The sequence below is a fragment of the Rhinolophus sinicus genome, linkage group LG03, assembly GCF_036562045.2.
Source record: "Rhinolophus sinicus isolate RSC01 linkage group LG03, ASM3656204v1, whole genome shotgun sequence".
Taxonomy (NCBI): Eukaryota; Metazoa; Chordata; class Mammalia; order Chiroptera; family Rhinolophidae; genus Rhinolophus; species Rhinolophus sinicus.
Window position 1 is genome coordinate 11,232,553 of NC_133753.1, and position 19,783 is coordinate 11,252,335.

The following is a 19,783-nucleotide window of genomic DNA, read 5'->3' on the forward strand; positions in this document are numbered from 1 at the left end:
AGCCGTCCAGGCTGCTTTGATTTACGGCTCCACCATCTCAACATGAGGTTTGGGCGGTTGCTGTCACAGGCGAGAGGCAGCTGGAAGGTCACACTCCAGCTCTTCTGTGCTGTACCCAGGAAGTGACCACACGTCAGTTGCACACCCAGCTCATTGGTCACAGCTGGTCACCTGGCTTCACCCAACGGCCGGGTGGCTGGGAAACCTGCAGGCAGCAGACTGCAGTGTTTGGCGAGCCCACTCTCACTGCTCTTCCAGGCCTTGGGATTTGGTGGGGGGAGGCCTGTGTGCCAACAGCTGTGACACCAGCCAGGAAATGGCAGCAACCTGGAGAGCTACTGATTGGGGAGGAAGTAACGTGGGTCAACACCACTTTTGAAAAGTAAATCAAAACCAGGATGTAAAATGAAGTCTTTCTCCTTTTCATACTTCTTTTCCGTGTTCCAAATTCTCTGCCCTGAGCGTTTAACTACATTACCGTGCAGAGCAGGCAATCATGAGGAATGCAGGCCTGCTACCCAGAGGTCAACACAATGGTGTTTCAAACGCATGTTTGGGCGTGTTTGGAACACACACGATCCATCCTGACGAGTAGGTCTGGGCGTCTGCCACGCCAGGGGCCCGGAAACCTGTGCTCATCCCTTCTCGTTGGAAGACATCCCTGGGGTTCACCCATCCCCATCAAACCTCCTACTCAGTGCTCGCGACCTGAGCAGCCAGGACTGGGGAGGACAGTTGCTCATCCTGGGCAGGGCCTGCGCCCGGCGCCCCTGCCGTTTCTGCTGGGTGCCCGTCCCATGCTTGTCCTCTTGCTGTCCTTACAGGACCTGGTGCTGGAGAAACTGAAGAACCAGCAGCTGACCAGTGAGCTGGACAAACTGAGCCAGGAGCTGGAGAAGGTCGGCTTCCACAAGGAGCTGCTGTTGCAGGACGACGACAACAAGAGCGACGTGTGAGGACCCCTCCCCTGTGGCCCACACACCGTTACAGCTCACACCACGTCCCACGTGCTCCACGCCTCAGCTCCACCTCCGTGTGGACTCCTCTCAGCTGAGGGCGTGTCCTTCGTATTCCAGGTCTTCCCGGAGGCTCCCAAGGGAGAGCGGAAGGAAAATCTTTCGTCCAACAAAAAGGCTTCTTAATTTTGTAAAAATAGACTTTATTTTAGAGTTTTAGGTTCACAGCAAAATTGAGGGATAGGTACAGACATTTCCCATATACCCTCTGCCCCCCGCCATGTGCGTGGCCTCCCCCACTGTCAGCATTCCCCACAAGAGGTACCTGTGTTACAATCAGTGAACCTCACACGCCGTCGGCACCCAAAGTGTGTAGTTTGTGTTACAGTTCACTCTTGCTGTTGCACATCCTGTGGGTTTGGACACGTGTAATGACGTGTGTCCATCATTATAGTATCAGAATATTTTCACTGCCCTGAAAGTTCTCTGTTATTTATCTCTCTCGCCCTAACCCCAGCCCTTTATTTATTTTAACTGTTGCAGACTTGGCCTGCAATGCTTTGTTAAATGACCTTGTTTTTCAAGGTATCCAGCATCTTAGACTTTTCCTGGAGTTGTACCCGACTAGATCCACATGCTGGATAACGGGATGGCCGTGTGGTGCAGTGTGACTTCCCACTCACCTAGCACTGTGACCTTGGGCACATTGCCTACCTTCTCTGAGCCTCAGTTCTCCCATCTGTGAAGGGGCCCTGGCAATGCCTCCGTAAGACAATGGCTATAAAAATACCCCAGGGACTCTTCCTTTGTACGTGTCACAAGCACATTGTCCTGGGAAGGACTCTGAACGGATGGCTTTTGGCTCCTGTAGTTCTGGGCCAAAAGCTGCCAGCTGCCAGGTGCTGAAGGAAACCAGCTTAAAGGGGGGAAGGATGTGTGGCAGCTGGGAGACTGGGAGCCTGTGGGTGGAAAAGGCCGACAAATAATACTTTATATCTGTAATTTTCAGAAAATACAAGATTTTGGAAGGCAGGAATGAGTCAGTATTAAAAATGACACTGGCCATGAAAGAAGAAAAGATTGTGTTCTTAGAAGCACAGATGGAAGAGAAAGCCAGTCTGAATCACCAGTTACAGAACGAGCTCCAGGTGGTAAGCACTGGCCCATTAGGGATGAGCTTTGGGTCCCTGCCTCGCCGTTTCCAGCCCCTCACCTGGGTAGCAGAGGGACAGCCTGGATGCCCAGTTCCTGGAGCAGCCATGCATGAGCTGTTGGGTTCTGAGGGAGCTACACGTGGACAGAGCCAGAGAGGGAATCAGAGGTCTTGGGGGGAGAGAAGACAGCAGCTCAGAGCAGCACCGCGTCTACTAGGCGAGATCTGGGGACACTGATGACCCACATGGCATTGTGGGCATCAGGACCAAACAGGCCTGCAGAGCCTCGCTAGCCCCTCAGGTGGGACAGACACAGGTGCATAGGGGTCGTGTAAGGTCAGTGTGTACACACGCTCTCCACGTGCTTGCATACAGGCGCTCCCCACACACGTGCACACAGGTACTCTTCCATCCATGCCTCCTTTCTGAACCCTTGGCACATTTCTTGGCTGCGCGACTGGATAAGGAATCTAGAGCGAAGCAGTTCCAGAGCTGGAAGGGGCTTTATAATATCACCTGGTCCATATTTCCCGGGTTCACCTCTATTTTATGGAGCAGCCAGCTGAGGCTCAGGAAAGTGAGAAGACTTGCCGCTGTCACGTGGCTAAAGTTGGGGCTGAGGCAGGACTGGGTCCCAGGCCACTGACCTTTGTGTCATTTCTGGAAAGAGGGAGAAACATGTGGGACAGAGGTTATGTGCACTCCCCCTAAAGCAAAAGCTGGGTGTCTGGTTTGTCATGTGCTAGTGCCAGGTGAGGGCTGGGGTTTGGTGTAGGGCCGTCCTCTGGCCACTAATGTGGGCTCCAAGCCGGCCTCTTCCTGCCCCAAGTCTGCTTTCGTGCTTCCCGACCTGCAGCTAAAGAAGGAGTGTGAGATCCTCAGGCAGACCCAGGAAGAGGGGAAGCACCTGCCGAATTCTTTCAAACACCCTGCGGGGACGTTGGTCGCTGGTCACCAGGGAAAGGAGAGCTGGGGGCCGAGCCACAAGGAAGCCACCATGGAGCTTCTCCGAGTGAAGGACCGGGCCATCGAGCTGGAACGGAACGTGAGTGGGCTGCCCGGCTGTGGTCGCTCAGAGAGCGTGCTGGTAATGGTCCAGGGATAGAATGCCATTCCTGTAAAGGACTCGGGATGGCAGAGCTTGACCCACATCTCGTGGGACACTGCTTGAGTTGTCCTGGCAAGTCCTGGAGCTCCTGTTCATTTGCGGTCCCTTCTAGCATTTCTAACATGAAGGGGCGTATTCACATTTTCCATGGTGACTTGCAGTCGGCCTGTCCATCATACTTGGCCTGCAGCTTATGTCTGTAGCATTGTGTGTTTCAGTGCTCTGTACTGGGGGCTGGCAAGCCATGGCCCACCGCCTACTTCTGTAAATGAGGTTTTGTTGGAACACAGACATGCCCTTCTTTTATGAGTTGTAAGGGGCTGCTTTTCCAGCAATGGCCGGGCTCAGTGGTCGGGGTAGAGACCACATGGCTGGCACACCCAAAAGTATTTACTCTCTGGCCCTTTACGGAAAAAAGTTTGCCAGTGTCTATCTAAAGCCCTGATTTTATCTGACTCTCCAAACAACTATATTAAGTTGATACTGATGAGAAAGCTCAAACAGAGTTTAAGAGACCTGACCAAAGTCCCATGCGATTTAAGGTCACCTGTGTTACCGTGTGACCCACATGTCCTGGCTCCTCGCCCACGTGGTGGCATCTGGTATGAGGTCTTGCCCAGCCTCATGGAACGTGGACGGCCTTATGCTACGTGCTGTCACTCCCGAGTAGGGTGAGGCTGTGGCCGCCGCAGGCGTTCACTCCCATCCTGTGTGAGCAGCACACAGAAATGCACTGTCAGGTGATCAACAGAAAACCAAAGCACTACCGAGAAAAAGGACAAGGCGGCTGTAACCCCAGCTTGCCGTCGCCTCACACACGTATGCGCAGGTTCTATGCTCCGTCCTCTTCGTGTGCGGGCTTTCCCGAAGCACATACCCCTCAAAGTAGTGGTGTTCTTTTTCTTTTTAATTTTCCAATTCTGCTGATTTTGTTTTCCAAGAGGGAAAATGTTACTTCTCTCACCTGGTGGACCTTGGCTTTCGCCCCCAAAGCCTCAACTCTTGAGGGTCCCTTACAACTCAGGTGCCATTTCCCGAGCTGGCGTCTGATGGCCTTGTGCTTCCCCACCCCTTAGAACGCGGCTCTGCAGGCTGAGAAGCAGCTGCTCAAGGAACAGCTGCAGCATTTGGAGACCCAGAACGTGGCCTTCAGCAGTCAGATCCTGACGCTGCAAAAACAGAGCGCCTTCCTGCAGGAGCACAACACGACACTGCAGACCCAGACGGCCAAGCTGCAGGTGAGGCCACGGGCATGTTACCTGGTCTCCTGGAGACCAGCCCTGAGCTCCCACTCAGTAAGCAAGACGAAGCACGGGAGACTTTGGGGGTTGGTTTTGTTGTATTTTTAATAGGCTCATTGTAAATAGTGGTTCCTCAGGATCTTAGAAGGTGGTGGTGATGGGTAAGCCGCTGTCAGTGATTGAGCATATGGCTGCCTGAGTCATTTCCCTGCTTTTACTCGCAGTCTTGTCTGTTTCGCAAAGTCTGTTCCCTGGGACGTTGCTAGAAACGACTTGGAAAAGACGTTCTGGGATCAGCTCGGTTTAGTTCACATTGTTACCCAGGTTCCTTTGTTGTAGAACCTGGCAGAGCCTTTTTCAGGTGAATCTTTCCTCTCCACGGGGGAGGTAGGGTGGAAGCCACCCCAGGCGGCTGAGAGCAGAGCTAGTTCTGGGCCACGTAGGTTAGGATGTAGGGTTTACTTCTGGTTCACAGACCGTGGGAAAATGAGTGATTCATTAATGCAGTTTCTGAGAAAAGTGTTTGAAAATATGTAACTGTGGGTCAGAGACAATGAACAGGAAACCATTTGGCAAAGACGATGGGATTTGTTCTATTAAATGTTCTATTAAATGTTCTATTAAATGAAGTAGGATATTGGTTTATAGTTTTGTTTTTGTTGGGTTTTCATTGTAATGTCTTTGTCTGGTTTTAACATTGGGTGATTCTGGCCTCAGAATGAGTTAGGATGGATCCCCTCCTCTTCACTTGATAGATTTGGATGTTGCCAGATGGGTGGTGTGTGATTGCCAGATGGGGTAAATTGGTTGGTAGTGTCCAGGTATTCTGTATCGTTACTGATTCCTGTCTACTTCTTTTTAAAATATCAGCTTTGAAAAGTAGGCAAAGAGGGTACCCAAGCAGCTTACCCAGGGAAAGGACATAACTTGCCCCAAAAGGTCACATTTGTAGAGAGCACCACATGGTATCTCAGTTCCCTGAGCGTCCCTATTACTTCAGAGTCTGTCCTTGGCCTGCTCCTGGCCCCTCCCTGCATCTGGGGACACGGGTCTGTGGCGCCCTGGGGCCTGCACATGGGCCAGGCAGCCATGGTCTCCTCCCTGCCTGCAGGTGGAGAATTCCACGCTCAGCTCGCAGAGTGCCTCCCTCACGGCACAGTACACACTGTTCCAGAACCAGCAGGCGGCCAAGGAGAGCGAGCACGAGAACCTGCAGAAACAGCAGGAGCGGCTGGCGGCAGCGTACGAGGCGCTGCTGCAGGACCACGAGCACCTGGGCTCCCTGCATGAGCACCAGTCGGCGGAGTACGAGGCCCTCATCCGCCAGCACAGCTGCCTGAAGACGCTGCATCGCAGCCTGGAGCTGGAGCACAGGGAGCTCGGGGAGAGGTGCGTGCCCGCAGCTGTGGGGGAGGCAGGCGGCCCCCTGGGGCTCATGTCCCACCTCCAATCTGCCCCCCGTTTCCTCTTGGCCCACTGCTTCACTGTCTGGGGCACCAGAACTTTTCCAAAGGGAAGTAAGTGTCACCCTCAGTGATCTGGAGTTTGTGCAGCTGGAGACCGAGTGACAAGAGGGTCCCCGAGTGCAGAAGGCGGTGTGTGGCTAATCCCGGCCCTGGGAAATCCAGCATCGGGCTCGGGGTCCCTGCTCCCCTAAGGATTCCCGGCCCCTCTTCCTTTTCTCTCCAAACCAAGAACGAGGAGGCGGAAGGTCACCACAGCCGCTGACTTACAGTGACGTGCCTCACCCTAGATTCCCTGGCCTTTTTTTTCTTTCAAGGTCTGGGCTTCTTTCTTTATCCTTTAAGTTTTGAACCTTTTGGATATATAGAAAGTAAACAGAATAGTACAGACACCCGCATGTACCCGTCACCCGGCTTTAGCAGTGGTCAATAGCAATATTCTGCCGTGCTTATTTCATCTGTGCCTCCCACTCTCCACTCCCACACACCGTTTTTTTTCTTTTTTAATGGAAAATTGATATGCATTGACATGCACAAGTCTCAGCTTTGTGCTCTTGTGCATTCAGTCAGGCCTCGTCGCCTGAGCTGTTGTCCTGCAGAGCCCTGATTGCCCAGGACCCTGGCCAGGTGTGCAGGACGCAGAGCCTGGGCAGGTGTGATGTGCGCATGACTCGGACGCAGGAGAGAGAGGCACTCAGACACTTGGAGCCACACAGGAGAGGCCCAGGAAGGTTGAAAGGTGGTGCCTAAGTCACCGCCTCGGACTTGGGGCAGCTCTTGTGTCATCTGTGAATACAGAAGGTTCCAGCAGGCGGGAGGGACAACCGGGGCTTGTCAGGGACTCCATCCTTGTGCTCTGCTGCCCTCCAGAGATGGCTACAGATTGAGACTGGAGAAGAAAATAAAAGGCCCAAGCTGAGAGTGAAGTGTGGGGGGTGGGAGGGCTGGTTGGGGGGTATTGAGGAGCAGGAGTGGGTATGCGTGTGTGTGAGTGTTTGTGTGCGTGTGTTGTGTGTGAGTATGCACGTGTGTGTACATGTGTGTGAACACGTATGTGAGTGTGTGTGTGAGTGAGTGTGACTGTGTATGAAAGAGAACAGCTGGCCTCTGGCACCTGCTTGGGCCCCACCAGGCAAGCCTTTGCCCCCCACAAGGCCTTACTAAGGACATGGAGTTGGGTTCCCCAAGGGACAGCAGAGGGCTTACCCTAACCCCGAGAAGGAGAGAATACCTCTTATGTGCGGTGAAATTCAGCTGTTTATTTTGTGGTTGCTTTTAGATCTGTTTGTGCTTAGTGAACCACCTCGGCACTTACTTGTAACTCCCTAAGAGAAGGCTGGGAGTTCAGAAAACATACTTGTGGTATCCCAGGTGGTCAAAGGAGGGGTCAGAGGGGCTGTAGCAAGTAGGAGGAAGAGGCCTCAGCTCCGGGCTGGAGGGACCCCCAGTGCCGGCCCGGCCTGGGCACTGGCCTGCACAGCTCTCCCAGCCGCCATCCTCCCGTTTCTCCGCTGTCCAGCCCCGTTTCCTGTCCGTCCCCTCAGCTCTGCAGAGAGAAGCCGCCAGAAGAACCCCATGTCCTCATGGGAGGCTTTGCAGTCTTCAAAGGGGGGTGTGGGTTACTGTGGGAACAGAAGGCCCTGGGCAAGCTCCCCGCGGTGTGTTCCCCTCCGACAGGCACGAGGACATGCTGAAGCACAAGGCGGAGCTGGAGGAGCTGGAGAAGGCTTTGCACACCGAGCGGGAGGCTCTGCAGCAGGAGCAGAGGGCGAACGCCATCGCTGCCAGCGAGAACCAGAGGCTGCAGGGAGAGCTGGACAGGTAACCGCCTGCGGCATCTGCCGTCGGGATTCCGTTCAGACCACCTCACTCAGCACCCACTGAGAGAAGATCAAATGCGTCCTGGTCATCGTGGGCGTTTACAGACCCTGTCATGTTAACAGTTGGATGGTAACAAGGTTAAAGGGGACTCTGGCTGGTGGCTGGGCTAGAAGGACTCACGTGACAGCTGGGACCATGCATTGTCTGAGTTTGGATAACCTCACCTCCAGGCTTGTGACAGTGACGACTGTATGAGGCACAGGCACCTTTGTCATCTGATGGGAGCCACACAGTGACCCCATGAGAGCGGTACCATCGGTCCTCACTAGTCACACCTCCCCATTGGTGAATTCACCTCCTTGCTGAAATGTATTGTAACCCCCAGACCAATGCCCACAGCCTCATGGACGTGCCCAGGTTGGCAAGGTATCTGAGTTGCCATTTGCCATTGAGGTTGAACAGGGCCTGTGACCTCTGTCTTCTTGTTTCATCATTCACACTGCAAACAAGCGTCCTTTCTGTGGTCCATTTAGTGCCATGGTTTTCGTGTTTCTGTGCTTTTTGGTGGCAGTTTCGCTGTTTAAAATGGTCCCCAAACAGAGTACTGAAGTGCTGCGAGTCTTCTCGAGTGCAGGGCTGTGCTGTGCCTTACGGAGAACAGACGCGTGGTAGGCAAGCTTCATTCAGGCCTGAGTTACGGCTGTCAGCTCTGAGTACATTACAAAAGGTGTCATTACACAGAAATCCGTGTAAAACAAGGGATGTCTTGATCAGTTGACAAAGATGTGACCAGAGACTCACCAAAACCTACCCCTGTGTTTTCCCTGGGAACAGTGGTTCTGTATTCGCTAATTCAGTTTCCGAGGTGATGTTACAGCTTTACAGCACATTACTGCTGTGAATAATGGGAATCAGCTGAGCTATTACCCTTTTTTTTTTTTGGACAGATGAGGAAACAGGCTCAGACAGATTACCTAACTTGCTCAGTGCTTCTAGTTATTGGCATAGCAGGATTTGGAATCAGGTTTTGCCTTATCCCAGAGGCATGGCCATCTGAAGCTGCTTCGTTGCTGTGTCCTTGTGTTAATGGCTCCCAGGGCCCACAAACTGGTGCATCCCACGGCCAGGCAGGTCAGGCACGTGGGGGAAAGAGTGTCAGCGATAGACCAGACGGTGACATGGAGAATACTCACTGCCTAAAGGTGGTCAGCCGGGAGGCAGCCCTGGGGCTGCCAGGCCATCCTTTTGTTTATGCTTTTTTCTTACAAGAAGCTGGACATAGGAATGTTGATGTGAAACTTTAAAATTTTTAAATGATGATAAACTAATTTAAAAAAAGGAGACAACTGTGTAGGCCAAACAAGACATATCTGTGTCCAAATTGAGTCCACGAGCCTCTGCTAATTTGAGCTTTCTGATATAAATCTTCCCCCAGGAAACCCCAGGTGGGTAATAATTATGATGATGATTTCAGTGATTTACATAATACCCCCGCTTGTCATATTTTATTTATCTCGGGTTGAAATTAGAAAGGAGGTTGGAATGGGAGAGAAGAGCTGGGCATAGACTTAGCTTTAGAGCAAAAATGTTCTGGTTCTATGATTTTAAAAAGTGTTTTAATAACAGCACCCTTTTTCCAAGCAGGAAGATATGCCAAGGCCTTAAATATAAAAGAGATTATAGCAGTGTCAAACACAGTTAGAAAAGTCGGCTGATTTTGTTCAGCCCCCTCACTTGCACATGAGACAATTTGAGGCCCAGAGAGGTTGTGGCTTTGTCTAAGGTTGCACAGCTGGGACAGAGCTCCTCAGCCCCCAACCCTGCTGCTCTCCACCCCCAGGGTCAATTTCCTGCACCAGCAGCTGAAGGGCGAGTACGAGGAGCTGCACACCCACACAAAGGAGCTGAAAACCTCGCTGAACAACTCGCAGCTGGAGCTGAACCGCTGGCAGGCCCGTTTCGACGAGCTCAAGGCGCAGCACCAGAGCATGGACATCTCGCTGGCCAAGCTGAACAACCACTGTGAGGTGAGGCCTCAGCCCGGGGGGGCTGCGGGACCCTGGGCGTGTTCCCTGGCTCAGCTGGGTTGTGATGGGTCCTCGTTTGCATCTGTGCTCAAGCACTGTATGAAGGTCACACTCAGGCCAAGAGGAAACCAGAGGCATTTGAAGGGGGCGAACATTGTGATGGGTCAGGATGTGTTAGAAAACACCTTGCATCCGACCTTTGCTTTTTACAGGCTCGGCATAGAAACGGCCCTCTCGGCTGGGCATTTTGCTCCGTGCTTATCTGTGTCATCTCATTATCCTCACAGCGACTCTGTGAGCTGGGGTGCCCTCCTCGTCCCTCCTAGTCTGTCTGAAGCCGATGCTTGTGACTTTCCTGCTACACCAACCGTGATGATATTCTAGAGCAGGAGGTGGCTGGTCTCGGCCCGCAGTTCAGATCAGCTACCTCACCTCCCCACCTGCTTTGTGTAGCTGTGAATCAAGAATGGCTTTTACAGTTTTGAATGGTTGGGGAAAATCAAAAGAAGACTATTTTGTGGCAAGTTAAAATGATGATAATTTTAAACATCAATGTCCATAAGTAACGTTTTTGTGAGCACAGCCATACCCATGCGTTTACATTTCTTCTCTGGCTACTTTCCTGCTGCAGTAATAGGGTTGATCAGTGGGACAGAGACCACTGTCCTGCCTGGAAAGCCTAAAATGGTTTACTGCCTGGCTCTTTACAGAAAAAAAGACTCTGCCCACCCTCTTCTAGAGCAGAGCTGTGCAATAGAAATATAATGCAAACCACCATATGTGATTTAAATTTTTCAGTAGCTGCTTTAAAAAAGGAAAAGGAAACAGGTGGGATTAATTTTAATGTTATGTTTTTATTTAGCCAGTGTAACTAAGATATCATTTTGACATGTAACCAAAAAGCATGTTCATGAAACATTTTATATCATTTTTAAATTATTATTAAGTCTTCAGAGTCAGTTGTATATTTTGCTCTTGGGGCACAACTCAGCTGCTGGATGGGACAGTGTCACTGCAGAGGGAGCTCGGCCATCCCCACGTCGTCGGCTGTTGTCCCCCCACGTTTCCACCAGTGCCGAGGATCCTGGGATAGGCCTCTCTGTGGACGTGGCCTGGCCCTCCCTCTGGAAGCTGGATTCCCATCCTTGGAACTCGGGGTCACACAGTGTTTGACACGTTGTCTGTCTGTGTTTTAGCTGCTGTCCCGTCTCAAGGGGAACTTGGAGGAAGAAAATCATCACCTCCTGAGCCAGATCCAGCTCCTGAGCCAGCAGAACCAGATGCTTCTAGAGCAGAACATAGAGAACAAGGAGCAGTACCATGAGGAGCAGAAGCAGTACATGTAAGGGCGTGCGGGCCCTGCAGGGCAAGGGGACACGCCAGCTTACCAGCATATCCTCTGGGTTTTCCCTGGGATGGTTCTAGATTCCTGCGAGGGGTGGCGGTGGCTTTTGTTTGCTTTTCAAAGGCACTGCCCACCGCCAGAAGCTTCTTAATCTCCTTTTGGAATTAAGCTCATTTTAAAAATATGACAGCGCTGAAGCGAGGTGTCTCAGGGACAGAGTGCGGGTGGGAGGCTGAGCACAGGTACTGTCGCCTGTCCTTTTCTGTCTCTTTTCCCCTGGGTGGTCTGGACAGCAGGTAACCTGTGTGCTGTGGTTGCCCCCTCCCCCAGGCAAGTATTTATGAAGTGCCGGCCTCGGCACAGCCCCTGCAAGGGGCACAGACCCAGCTCCCTGGTTGCCAGGAGCTGGTAGGGATGATGGGGTATGAGCAGAGCTGTGTCCACACCGACACGTGTTGGGCTGCATGGAGGCACAGAAGGAAGCGTGGTACTAGGAGTGGGGGTTCTGCTGCTGGCACGGGATGGGGAGACAGCAAGCCAGGCTGGGGGGCGTGAAGGAGGAGCGTGGCGTGCTGCGGGTGCGGGGAGCGTCAGGAAGGAGGTGGCCGGCTTGCCTGGTGGATGAGCTTGGATTCACTGGGCGTGTTTAAGGGACGCTGGCCTAGCAGGGCCCAGGAAGCTGCCGGCAACGCGGTCAGGAGGGGGAGCCTTAGCGCTGCACCCCGTGGGCCTTGGAAGTCACGTAACCCAAGATGCATCTCGTGGGTCCAGGGTGGTCGCCACCCGTCCGTGCCTGCTGGGTGGACCGTCCTTCCCTGTGATCAGCAGTGGGTGGTCAGTGTGGGAAGGCAAGAGGAGACAACGCTGGCAGCGAGACCTGGTCACAGTGAGCACCAGGGTGCTGTCCCAGCTCCCTGACGTCACGATTGCCTTCCTGTGCTCGTCTAGAGGTGGCTTGCCGCCTACGGAAGGATGGTTTACACTGGAAACCACACTGTCATTTGGGGTAGAAATGGCCGTTGCCTGACGTGGTCCCTCTGTAATCCTGCTGATGGAAATGGCGTGGACGCCTGGTCCCTGCGGGGGCGACCTGATCGTGGTTTGCACTAGAGAGTCTGCAGACGGCCAGAGGGTTGGCAGGCTTCCAGAGCCTGCTCTGAGCCGAGTACCTCCCGGGCCCTGGGAAGGTTCTCGTGTCTGCCCTCTGTGAGTTTGCATAACTGGGCGGGGGTCTGACCCAGACACGAGAGCACTCTAGTATAAGGCCAAACGGCATGGCTGTGAGCACAGAAGGACACAGACATCGAGCCAAGGGGGCTGGGAGCAGAGTGGGGTTGCTGGTCAGGAGCCTGCTGGTTTGAGAGCTATTGCTTTTCACAAGGTGCTCACTTCGGGGTGAACTCTTGGGAAACCCTTGGGTTTAGGCAGGATCTCAGCAGCTTCAAGTTGCCACTGGTCCACCAGGGGTCCGAGCTGTCAAGGCCACACCAGTGGTGAGAGGCAGGAGCCGGCAGCGTTGTATAGAGTGGGCAGTGTTGTATAAAGTGTACCCCTTTACCCCCAGCTCCCTGAGATAAAACAAAAGCATGCCCTCTGTTTCAGGAAGGCCAGAATCTCTCCCAGTGAGCAGCGATACCCTCTGACAGCCCAAGGTTTAAGAGGTGTCCCTCTGGTCCTTTCTGTGTTTTTGAAAAGGTGAACTGATTTCCAGCATTTAGAAATCAGGAGATTTTGCTTCACCAACTGAGTTTCTGGCTTCTCTGAAAAACTGAGAAGATCCGCGTCCCCAGGGCCTGCCTTCGTCCCCACATGGCAGTGGTCTGCTGGCATCACAGCCGTGCCACAGCCCCCAGCAACCCGTCTGGGCTTCTCAGGCCGCGTTGCTCATTATCTTCTCTGCCTGGCCCCCAAAAGCTTTTGAGTTTGCTCCTGTGTAGGTGTTACCAGAAGCCCAGTGTTGGGATGGGTCCAGGGCAGAGGTCTGACTCTTTCAACCCTGGCGGCCATCTAACTCACTGCAGGCGGACCTCTCCCTGCCACCAAAGGCGTTTACCTCACCCTCAGGAGCACCCCGTGTCTGGCCCTGAGTGACCTGGCCGGAAAGTCCTTGGGGCTTCCGAGCTTGACTTTTTAGGTGGTTAGGGGTTTGCTCCCTTGAGTTTACTTAGAGCCAGGTGCGTTAGCAGGTCTCCTCAAGGCGTTTGGGCCCCTGGAGCCACGTCAGCCGCTTCATTCACACATTCCCAGCCCAGCAGCCATGGTCATGAGAACCAGGGTGTGAGTCCCAGAGAAACAGCGGCCCATTCAGGGCCAGGTCCCAGGCTGGGCTGATGAGTCAATTCACGTGTCTTATTTAAAACTGGATTGGTTGTTTTTCTTTCTCCTTTGTTTGCAGAGACAAATTAAATGCCTTACGGAGACATAAGGAAAAACTGGAAGAAAAAATCATGGATCAGTACAAGTTTTATGATCCTGCTCCAAAGAAGTGAGTTGATTTAAGTTTCAGTAACTGAAACACAGAACAGAAAAGCTTGCTTTCTCATGAGTGGGGTGAAAACTGGAGCCGTTAGAGCAGTGCCCAGCTGTAGGGCCTGCATCTTCCTGTAGGGCCTGCATCTTCCAGGTCCTTTGCATGTGGGCCTCTCCCACCACAGAAAGAATTTAGAAGTTCAGCCCCAAGATGAAATTTCTTTTAGCCACAAGCCTTTTTAAAGGAGCAGAGAGGCTGTGCTTTTGGAGCTATTAAAGCAGGATGGAAGGGATAGTGAGGGCTTCTGCCATGATGCCCACTTTTACCACTCCAGGTTCTATCTGAATTAACTGCAAATTATACTTCCCGAGCCTCAAATACGGTGATCATGGTGATGCTGAAGGGTGCTGTCATTCTGAACCCCACATCAGTGGTCACGTCCCAGGCTGGTGTTGGGAATCCCACCTCACGTTTGGGTGCCCAGTGACCTGCTAGAAGGTCAGGGAGGATTGATTGTATCCTAAAAATCTACTTCCAACTAGGAAAAACCACTGGATTGGAGCCAAAGCCTTAGTCAAACTCATCAAGCCAAAGAAAGAGGGTTCCAGAGAACGACTGAAGTCAACCACAGACAGCCCTCCCTGGCAGCTGGAGTCCCCAGACCCGGCCTCGCCCTCTGCTGCTCAGCTTCTCAGGTCCCAGCCAGAGTCCCCCGAGACCACCCCATCGGCCTCAAACTGTGTAGAAGAGCGAGACGCCCACAACGGGCCCACGGGGAAAGGTAGGAGGGGCTGACCTGGCTGCAGGCAGGACGTGAAGGGGGTCTAAGGACTGCCGTGGACGGGGAGGAGACGGCGTGGGGGTGTGCACACAGGTGTGAAGGACGCGGAGGGGTGGCCGTGGACACACACCTGCCTTCTTAGGTGTGTTAACAGCCAAGTAGGAAATAGGAGGCCTGGTCAGTGCTGTGGTGGTTTTGTCCCGTAACAACTGAGAAGCTTCACTTACCGTGTAGACTTAGGGACTCGAGTACCCAGAGCTGGTATCTACATGAGCACCACAGAGACGAGCGCCCATACGGCTTGGGTTTCCCCCGTGTGTCACAGGTCCAGAGCACGCCGTTTCCGCTGGAGGTCTCAGTGCATTTAACACGTCATGTCTATATGCAAGATCTTCAGCGAGGTCTCGTGTGGCTCTGAGCTTTTTATCACTTTGAAAACCAGGGCAGCTGTTCTTCTCCAGCCTGATCTGGCCTTGAGTCCTTCCACCACAGGTGCACCCTGTCTCTGGGGGCTGTCCTTCGGAGTTTGCCAGAGGTTCTGAAATGGATTTCTAGTGATATGTGCTGTATTCCATTGACTCTCCGAGGCTGTCAATTCCAAGTGGCACAATTGTTGTGCACACAGATAAAAGGAAAATATGAGCAAACAAATTGGTTGTGACAGTGACAGTTTTGTGAGAGTTGCCACCGTCACAGTAGTGACTGTGAGATGCAGGTTGATCAGGGGACAGGACATCATGCCCCCGCTGTCGCACCCTGAGCTCAGACATCTTAAGGTTGGGGGTGGGGGTGGAAATGTGCATCTTAGGACCAATTAAACACCACAGCTGCCTTAAATGTTTTCAAATTTACTTTTAAAGACCATTTTATGGATTATTTATCCATCAACCTGCCAGACCTACACCCTGAGAAATTTAACCTTTTATGAAGTTAAATTTAACACTAAGACTTTCTGAAGATCAGGCCCGTGCCTGAGACTTGTGCATGCCCAGGAGCTGACATGACAGCACTGAGGGCCAGTGACAAGCCACCTTCTGAGTGTGACATGTACACAAGCCTTTTGGGGGTGACATCCACCACTTCACGTCTTGTTGTGTCACTTGAAATGCAAAAATGAAATGTGTGCACACGTGCACATTGTTTGGGGGCTACTGCGTTCCTTCCTGGTCTTTCCAGGAGATAAATTGGGTTAAAGGCTCATATGCAGGTAAGTGATAATGAAGTGTGACATTTGTTTTGTTTAGAGGGGTTCTGTTGCCTCAGGTTTTCAAACTGGATATTTCCATTTTTTTTGGACGTTTATTACCTCAACTTGCGTTACTGTTTAAGGTGACTTAAGTGTAATCAGCCTAGTAGAGTTGGGAAAACTTTCAGAGGAAAGAAATGCTTGACTGGTCCAGACTCGCGCTGATCCGTGAATGAGCAGAGCAGTGATGATTATTAATAACAGCAGCCAGGTACTGGGCATGTTCTGTGGGCCCAGCACCCTCTGAGCTAGTTTCCCCACCTTCTCCGCCTCATTTCGTCCTGGCTGCCCTGTGAGGTCAGCACGCTCACTAGCCCCTTTCCAGAGCTGAGGCAGGGAGGCCTGGCAAGGTGCAACACTTGCCCGTGGAATAAGTGGCAGAGCTGGGAGCTGAACGTGGGTCTGACAGACTACGGAGCCCGAGCTCCTAACCTCTAGGAGTACTGGCTGCAGTTGAAGCAGTTTTGGTCCCCAAGATGCTGAGCAAGTCTGGGGCGCCGGCATGAATCAAATCGGTCCCTTATCCTGCAGTGTGCGCTTCGGCCACCAGGTGGTGCTGTGGAGGAAGAAATAAAGCAGGTTCTGGCGTCAATTTTAATCCTCAATCAAATTGGGTAAATCAGTTATGTTAACATGTGACATGTTCAGAAAGTTAGACCAGTTGTCTGCTCTGCTAAGACTCTATAATTTCAAGGTCATGAAGTCATGAAGTGTAGGTTTGGAATAGAAGATGCGTAAGAGATTTAAAGGGAATCATTCTTCTTGATGTTGAGGGGTTTTTGGTATCCAAAAGAGATATTTTCATTATTTTTAAACTCATCCTGCCAAAAGGTGTAATTTTAGATGTATAAGGATTATTAGTGAGTAGTTCCGGTAGATTGTGTCATTACAACAGGCCAGAAATATATCATTAAGTGTTTCCAAGGTCTTTAAACAGGAATAAGAGTAGTGTGTGAGCTGCATTGTCAGGGAGCCTGTCATTAAAATGGATGAGTAAGAAAAGCCGGGTCCTAAATTAATAAACATTCTTACTTAATAATTTAACACACTGAAATTGGAAAATAGTCTAAGCCATTGGCTCTTCGAGCAATATATAATTCGGCTCACGTGCTAGGTAAGTAAAGTGCTGGCACTAGATGCCACTAAATTAAATTGAGTCAGAGCATAAATGATTCACCGAGTCCTGATTCTGTCACGTCGTGGGTATTGTTTCCTGGGCTGGACAGGATTCTGATTTCCTAAGTACATTTAGCTCATGTAGAGTCATTTGTTACTGTTATTCATTTCATTTATTTACTGTGTTTTTTTTTTTCTTCCTTCCTCTGTCGGGTTATCCGGGGGATAACAATTTAGCAACTTCACGCAAAAAGAGCCCCTTTTTGAGAAGCAAAAGTAAAGACAAAGAGAAGTCTCCAACAGCGGCCCACCCGGCTCTCTCTAAACGCCTGCGGTTCTGGTCTTCCTCTGACATGCCCTCCTCTCCTAACGAGCCTCTCCCTTTCTCAGAAATTGGAGATTTCTAATCCTTTTCCTTTATCAGTGTCTTCATCACCTACCCGCCTTCATTTCTGAAATTCAAACAAAACAAAAAAACAGTACCTAAAGGCCAGATGACTCATAGTGGACCCTTCCTCCCAACCCCAATTCCAAGCCAAGCTTAACGTAGCCAGCGTGGATTCTGATTTCAAAAGAGAAGATGAGTGCTCACACGCCCAGGAGCGCACGCCAGCACAGCGCAGTTTTAGGGGCGCCTCGGGACCCCCATGCAGGTCCTTGGGCCAGGATGTCCGTGCTAAGTAAGTCCAGTGGCTGCGTACTGCCCCCGCTCTCGCACCCGCAGGCTTCTGTCAAAGCGCGTGTGTAAAGCAGAACTGGTCAGTTGTCGCTATGCTTCCTAAAACGGCCTCTGTCAAGTGAGTTGTTTATTTTTTTAAGACTTATTTCTAAGCAGCTAAATTGAAAACGGCTGCCCTTTTCTCCATGTTGCTGTCAGAGCACTGAATGGTTGGCTTTTGCGGATAGGGCCCCTTTTAGGTGTGTTCTGTATTCTGAAGGATTTATCGCTCCATTCAAGCACTTTGAGTAATTGGATGGATGTTGCCGAGCCAGACTTCAGCCCAGAGCCAGACTTCAGCCCAGAGTGAAGTTTTCTGACTGTGCTGTTGTCCTCGGACATCTTGGATGCTGATGTTAAAACAGCAGGGGACAGGACATCAGCACGTAAATCACGCCCACAGCACGGGATGCTGGTCCAGGAGAGAGAGGCCTTTAGCTACTGCCGTCTTTTCTGTCTTCAGCCATCCTTGTACCACCTGCATGATTTTTGCCATATCTTTACATCACCTGTGTGCTTACTGAAATGTTTTCCCTTGAATTGACTCACCCTTTCCACTTAAATTTATTTTATCAGTACCGTAAATGGAAAACAAGTATCACCGTAAAAACAAGGTCACCACAAAAATGAATACGTAACTATTAAAAGGTGGAGTCGGCTGATGTGGCGCCGATGTTGTCCCGGGTACCTGCTTTGGGATCCTTGGGCGGCCACGGGCCTGGCTGTCTGGCCTCGCTTCCCAGCATGCTGTTGGAATCGTGCCATTTTTCTGTCATTGCTGCTGCTTGCCCCTCTCCGCCTCCCCTCTGCTCCTCATTTTAACTTCACCTAGTGGATGCCTGTCCTGATTCATTCCACCAGACTTGAATCTTGCTTCTCATCAAGGTTATTTTTCAAAATCCAAAATTTCCCTTGATTCCGAGTTATAAAAGTTGGGTGCCTAACACTTCGCAGCCGGTCCAGAATCTGACTGAGGGGTTGGAATCTCGACAGTGGGCGGGGCCCTGGGTCCAGGGCCCTTGGGGTGCCCAGAGTGGGACATTGTGCAAAACGACATTGTCCTAATGCTACGAGGAACCCCAACTGCATCAATAGTTAACTTGTATTTGGAGAGCCCTTCCTCTCCCCCTTCCTACTGCTAGGTACTTGGAGGGTTTTTTGTTTGTTTGTTTCTTTTTTTTCCCAGCGTTTTTATATAGGATTTTATTTAACTTTGACAAAAGTGTATGTTCATAGTAGAAAATTCAGAGATTGCAGAAAAGCACAAGATACCAGGTAAAAATCATCCTTGCAGACAGTCTCACCATGCAGAGATGCAGGCTTCTTAAACACGTTGTCAGGGTGGCAGTAAATCTTCCTCAAATCAGAAGCGAAGCGCCTTGGTGGGATGCACTTGCTGGAGCTTGAGGGCCTGGACTGCAAGTCTGGAATGATCCTGAATAGGCACCTGTCAGGGTCTTTTTAAATCAGAGATTTGAGGTACACGCTATTGCACAGCAGGTGTGCCCTATAGGTAGTATGTCGGACTTCTACCAACATTTTGTTTAGGCTCTTGAGTCCTTCCTTTATTTTCTCCCAGCTGTGCAGGGCTCGCATTATGGCCCATCGTTAGAGGCAGGGCCGGCGGCCCAGGGCCTGCAGCCAGGCCCTCCCGTGGAGACAGAGCCCGTGAGGTGTGCAGCCCAGCTTTGTTCCTGCGGTCCGTGTGCCCTGCTGCTCTTGCTTCTGGCCTCAGTGTGGTAGCCTGGCCTTGGCACAGGATTTTGCAGCCCCATCTCTCAGTGTCCTTCTCTGCCCCAGGCCCTGGGGACCTAAAACCAAGGCGAGGGTCCCCGCATGGAGGCAGCCTTGACCACACGGATGCCTCCGCTGACCCTGCCGTGAAGCCCTGGCCCTCAGAGCTGGGCTCCCGGACCTGTTCATCCTCAGCCGTCACTACAGCCCCTTCCAGCTCCACCCCCATCTCCCGGCACCCAGGCCGCACCAAAGGTGAGTCACGGGTCCCTCCAGAACCAAGAGGTTTCAGTATCTGGGGCACCAGGTCCCTTCTGAAGACCATGGGCTCAGAGGCAGGAGGGTGGTCTCTCATACTGAGAGGTGGTGAGCAGAGCGGTTACGCTGTGCACAGGCTTTGGTATCACACACACACAGGCTCAGACCTCAGCTCTGCCTACAGCTGTGTGACTTGAGGCAGATGAGTTCACCATCCAGAGCCCCAATCCTAAGCCACTAATGGGAATGCCCCAGAACCCCCTTGTCACGCAGGGCGGCCTGCGGGGTCTCAACTCCCGCTCCCCACATAAGAACGCAGGATATGGTGAGGCCAAAAAGGAACAC

General features: G+C 51.8%; 1 protein-coding gene across 3 annotated transcripts in view; it reads left to right on the forward strand.

Annotated features, from left to right (window-relative positions):
* CCDC88C (coiled-coil domain containing 88C) overlaps nt 1–19,783 on the forward strand; it is a 116,849-nt gene that overhangs the window by 85,240 nt on the left and 11,826 nt on the right. For all 3 annotated transcript variants that reach the window (XM_019745153.2, XM_019745172.2, XM_019745162.2), the window contains 11 exons: nt 825–952; nt 1,966–2,107; nt 2,967–3,155; nt 4,295–4,456; nt 5,571–5,848; nt 7,600–7,743; nt 9,584–9,770; nt 10,967–11,112; nt 13,511–13,600; nt 14,128–14,366; nt 19,247–19,435. In XM_019745153.2, coding sequence (XP_019600712.2) covers nt 825–952; nt 1,966–2,107; nt 2,967–3,155; nt 4,295–4,456; nt 5,571–5,848; nt 7,600–7,743; nt 9,584–9,770; nt 10,967–11,112; nt 13,511–13,600; nt 14,128–14,366; nt 19,247–19,435 — 1,894 coding nt within the window. The remainder of the gene's footprint in view (nt 1–824; nt 953–1,965; nt 2,108–2,966; nt 3,156–4,294; nt 4,457–5,570; nt 5,849–7,599; nt 7,744–9,583; nt 9,771–10,966; nt 11,113–13,510; nt 13,601–14,127; nt 14,367–19,246; nt 19,436–19,783) is intronic.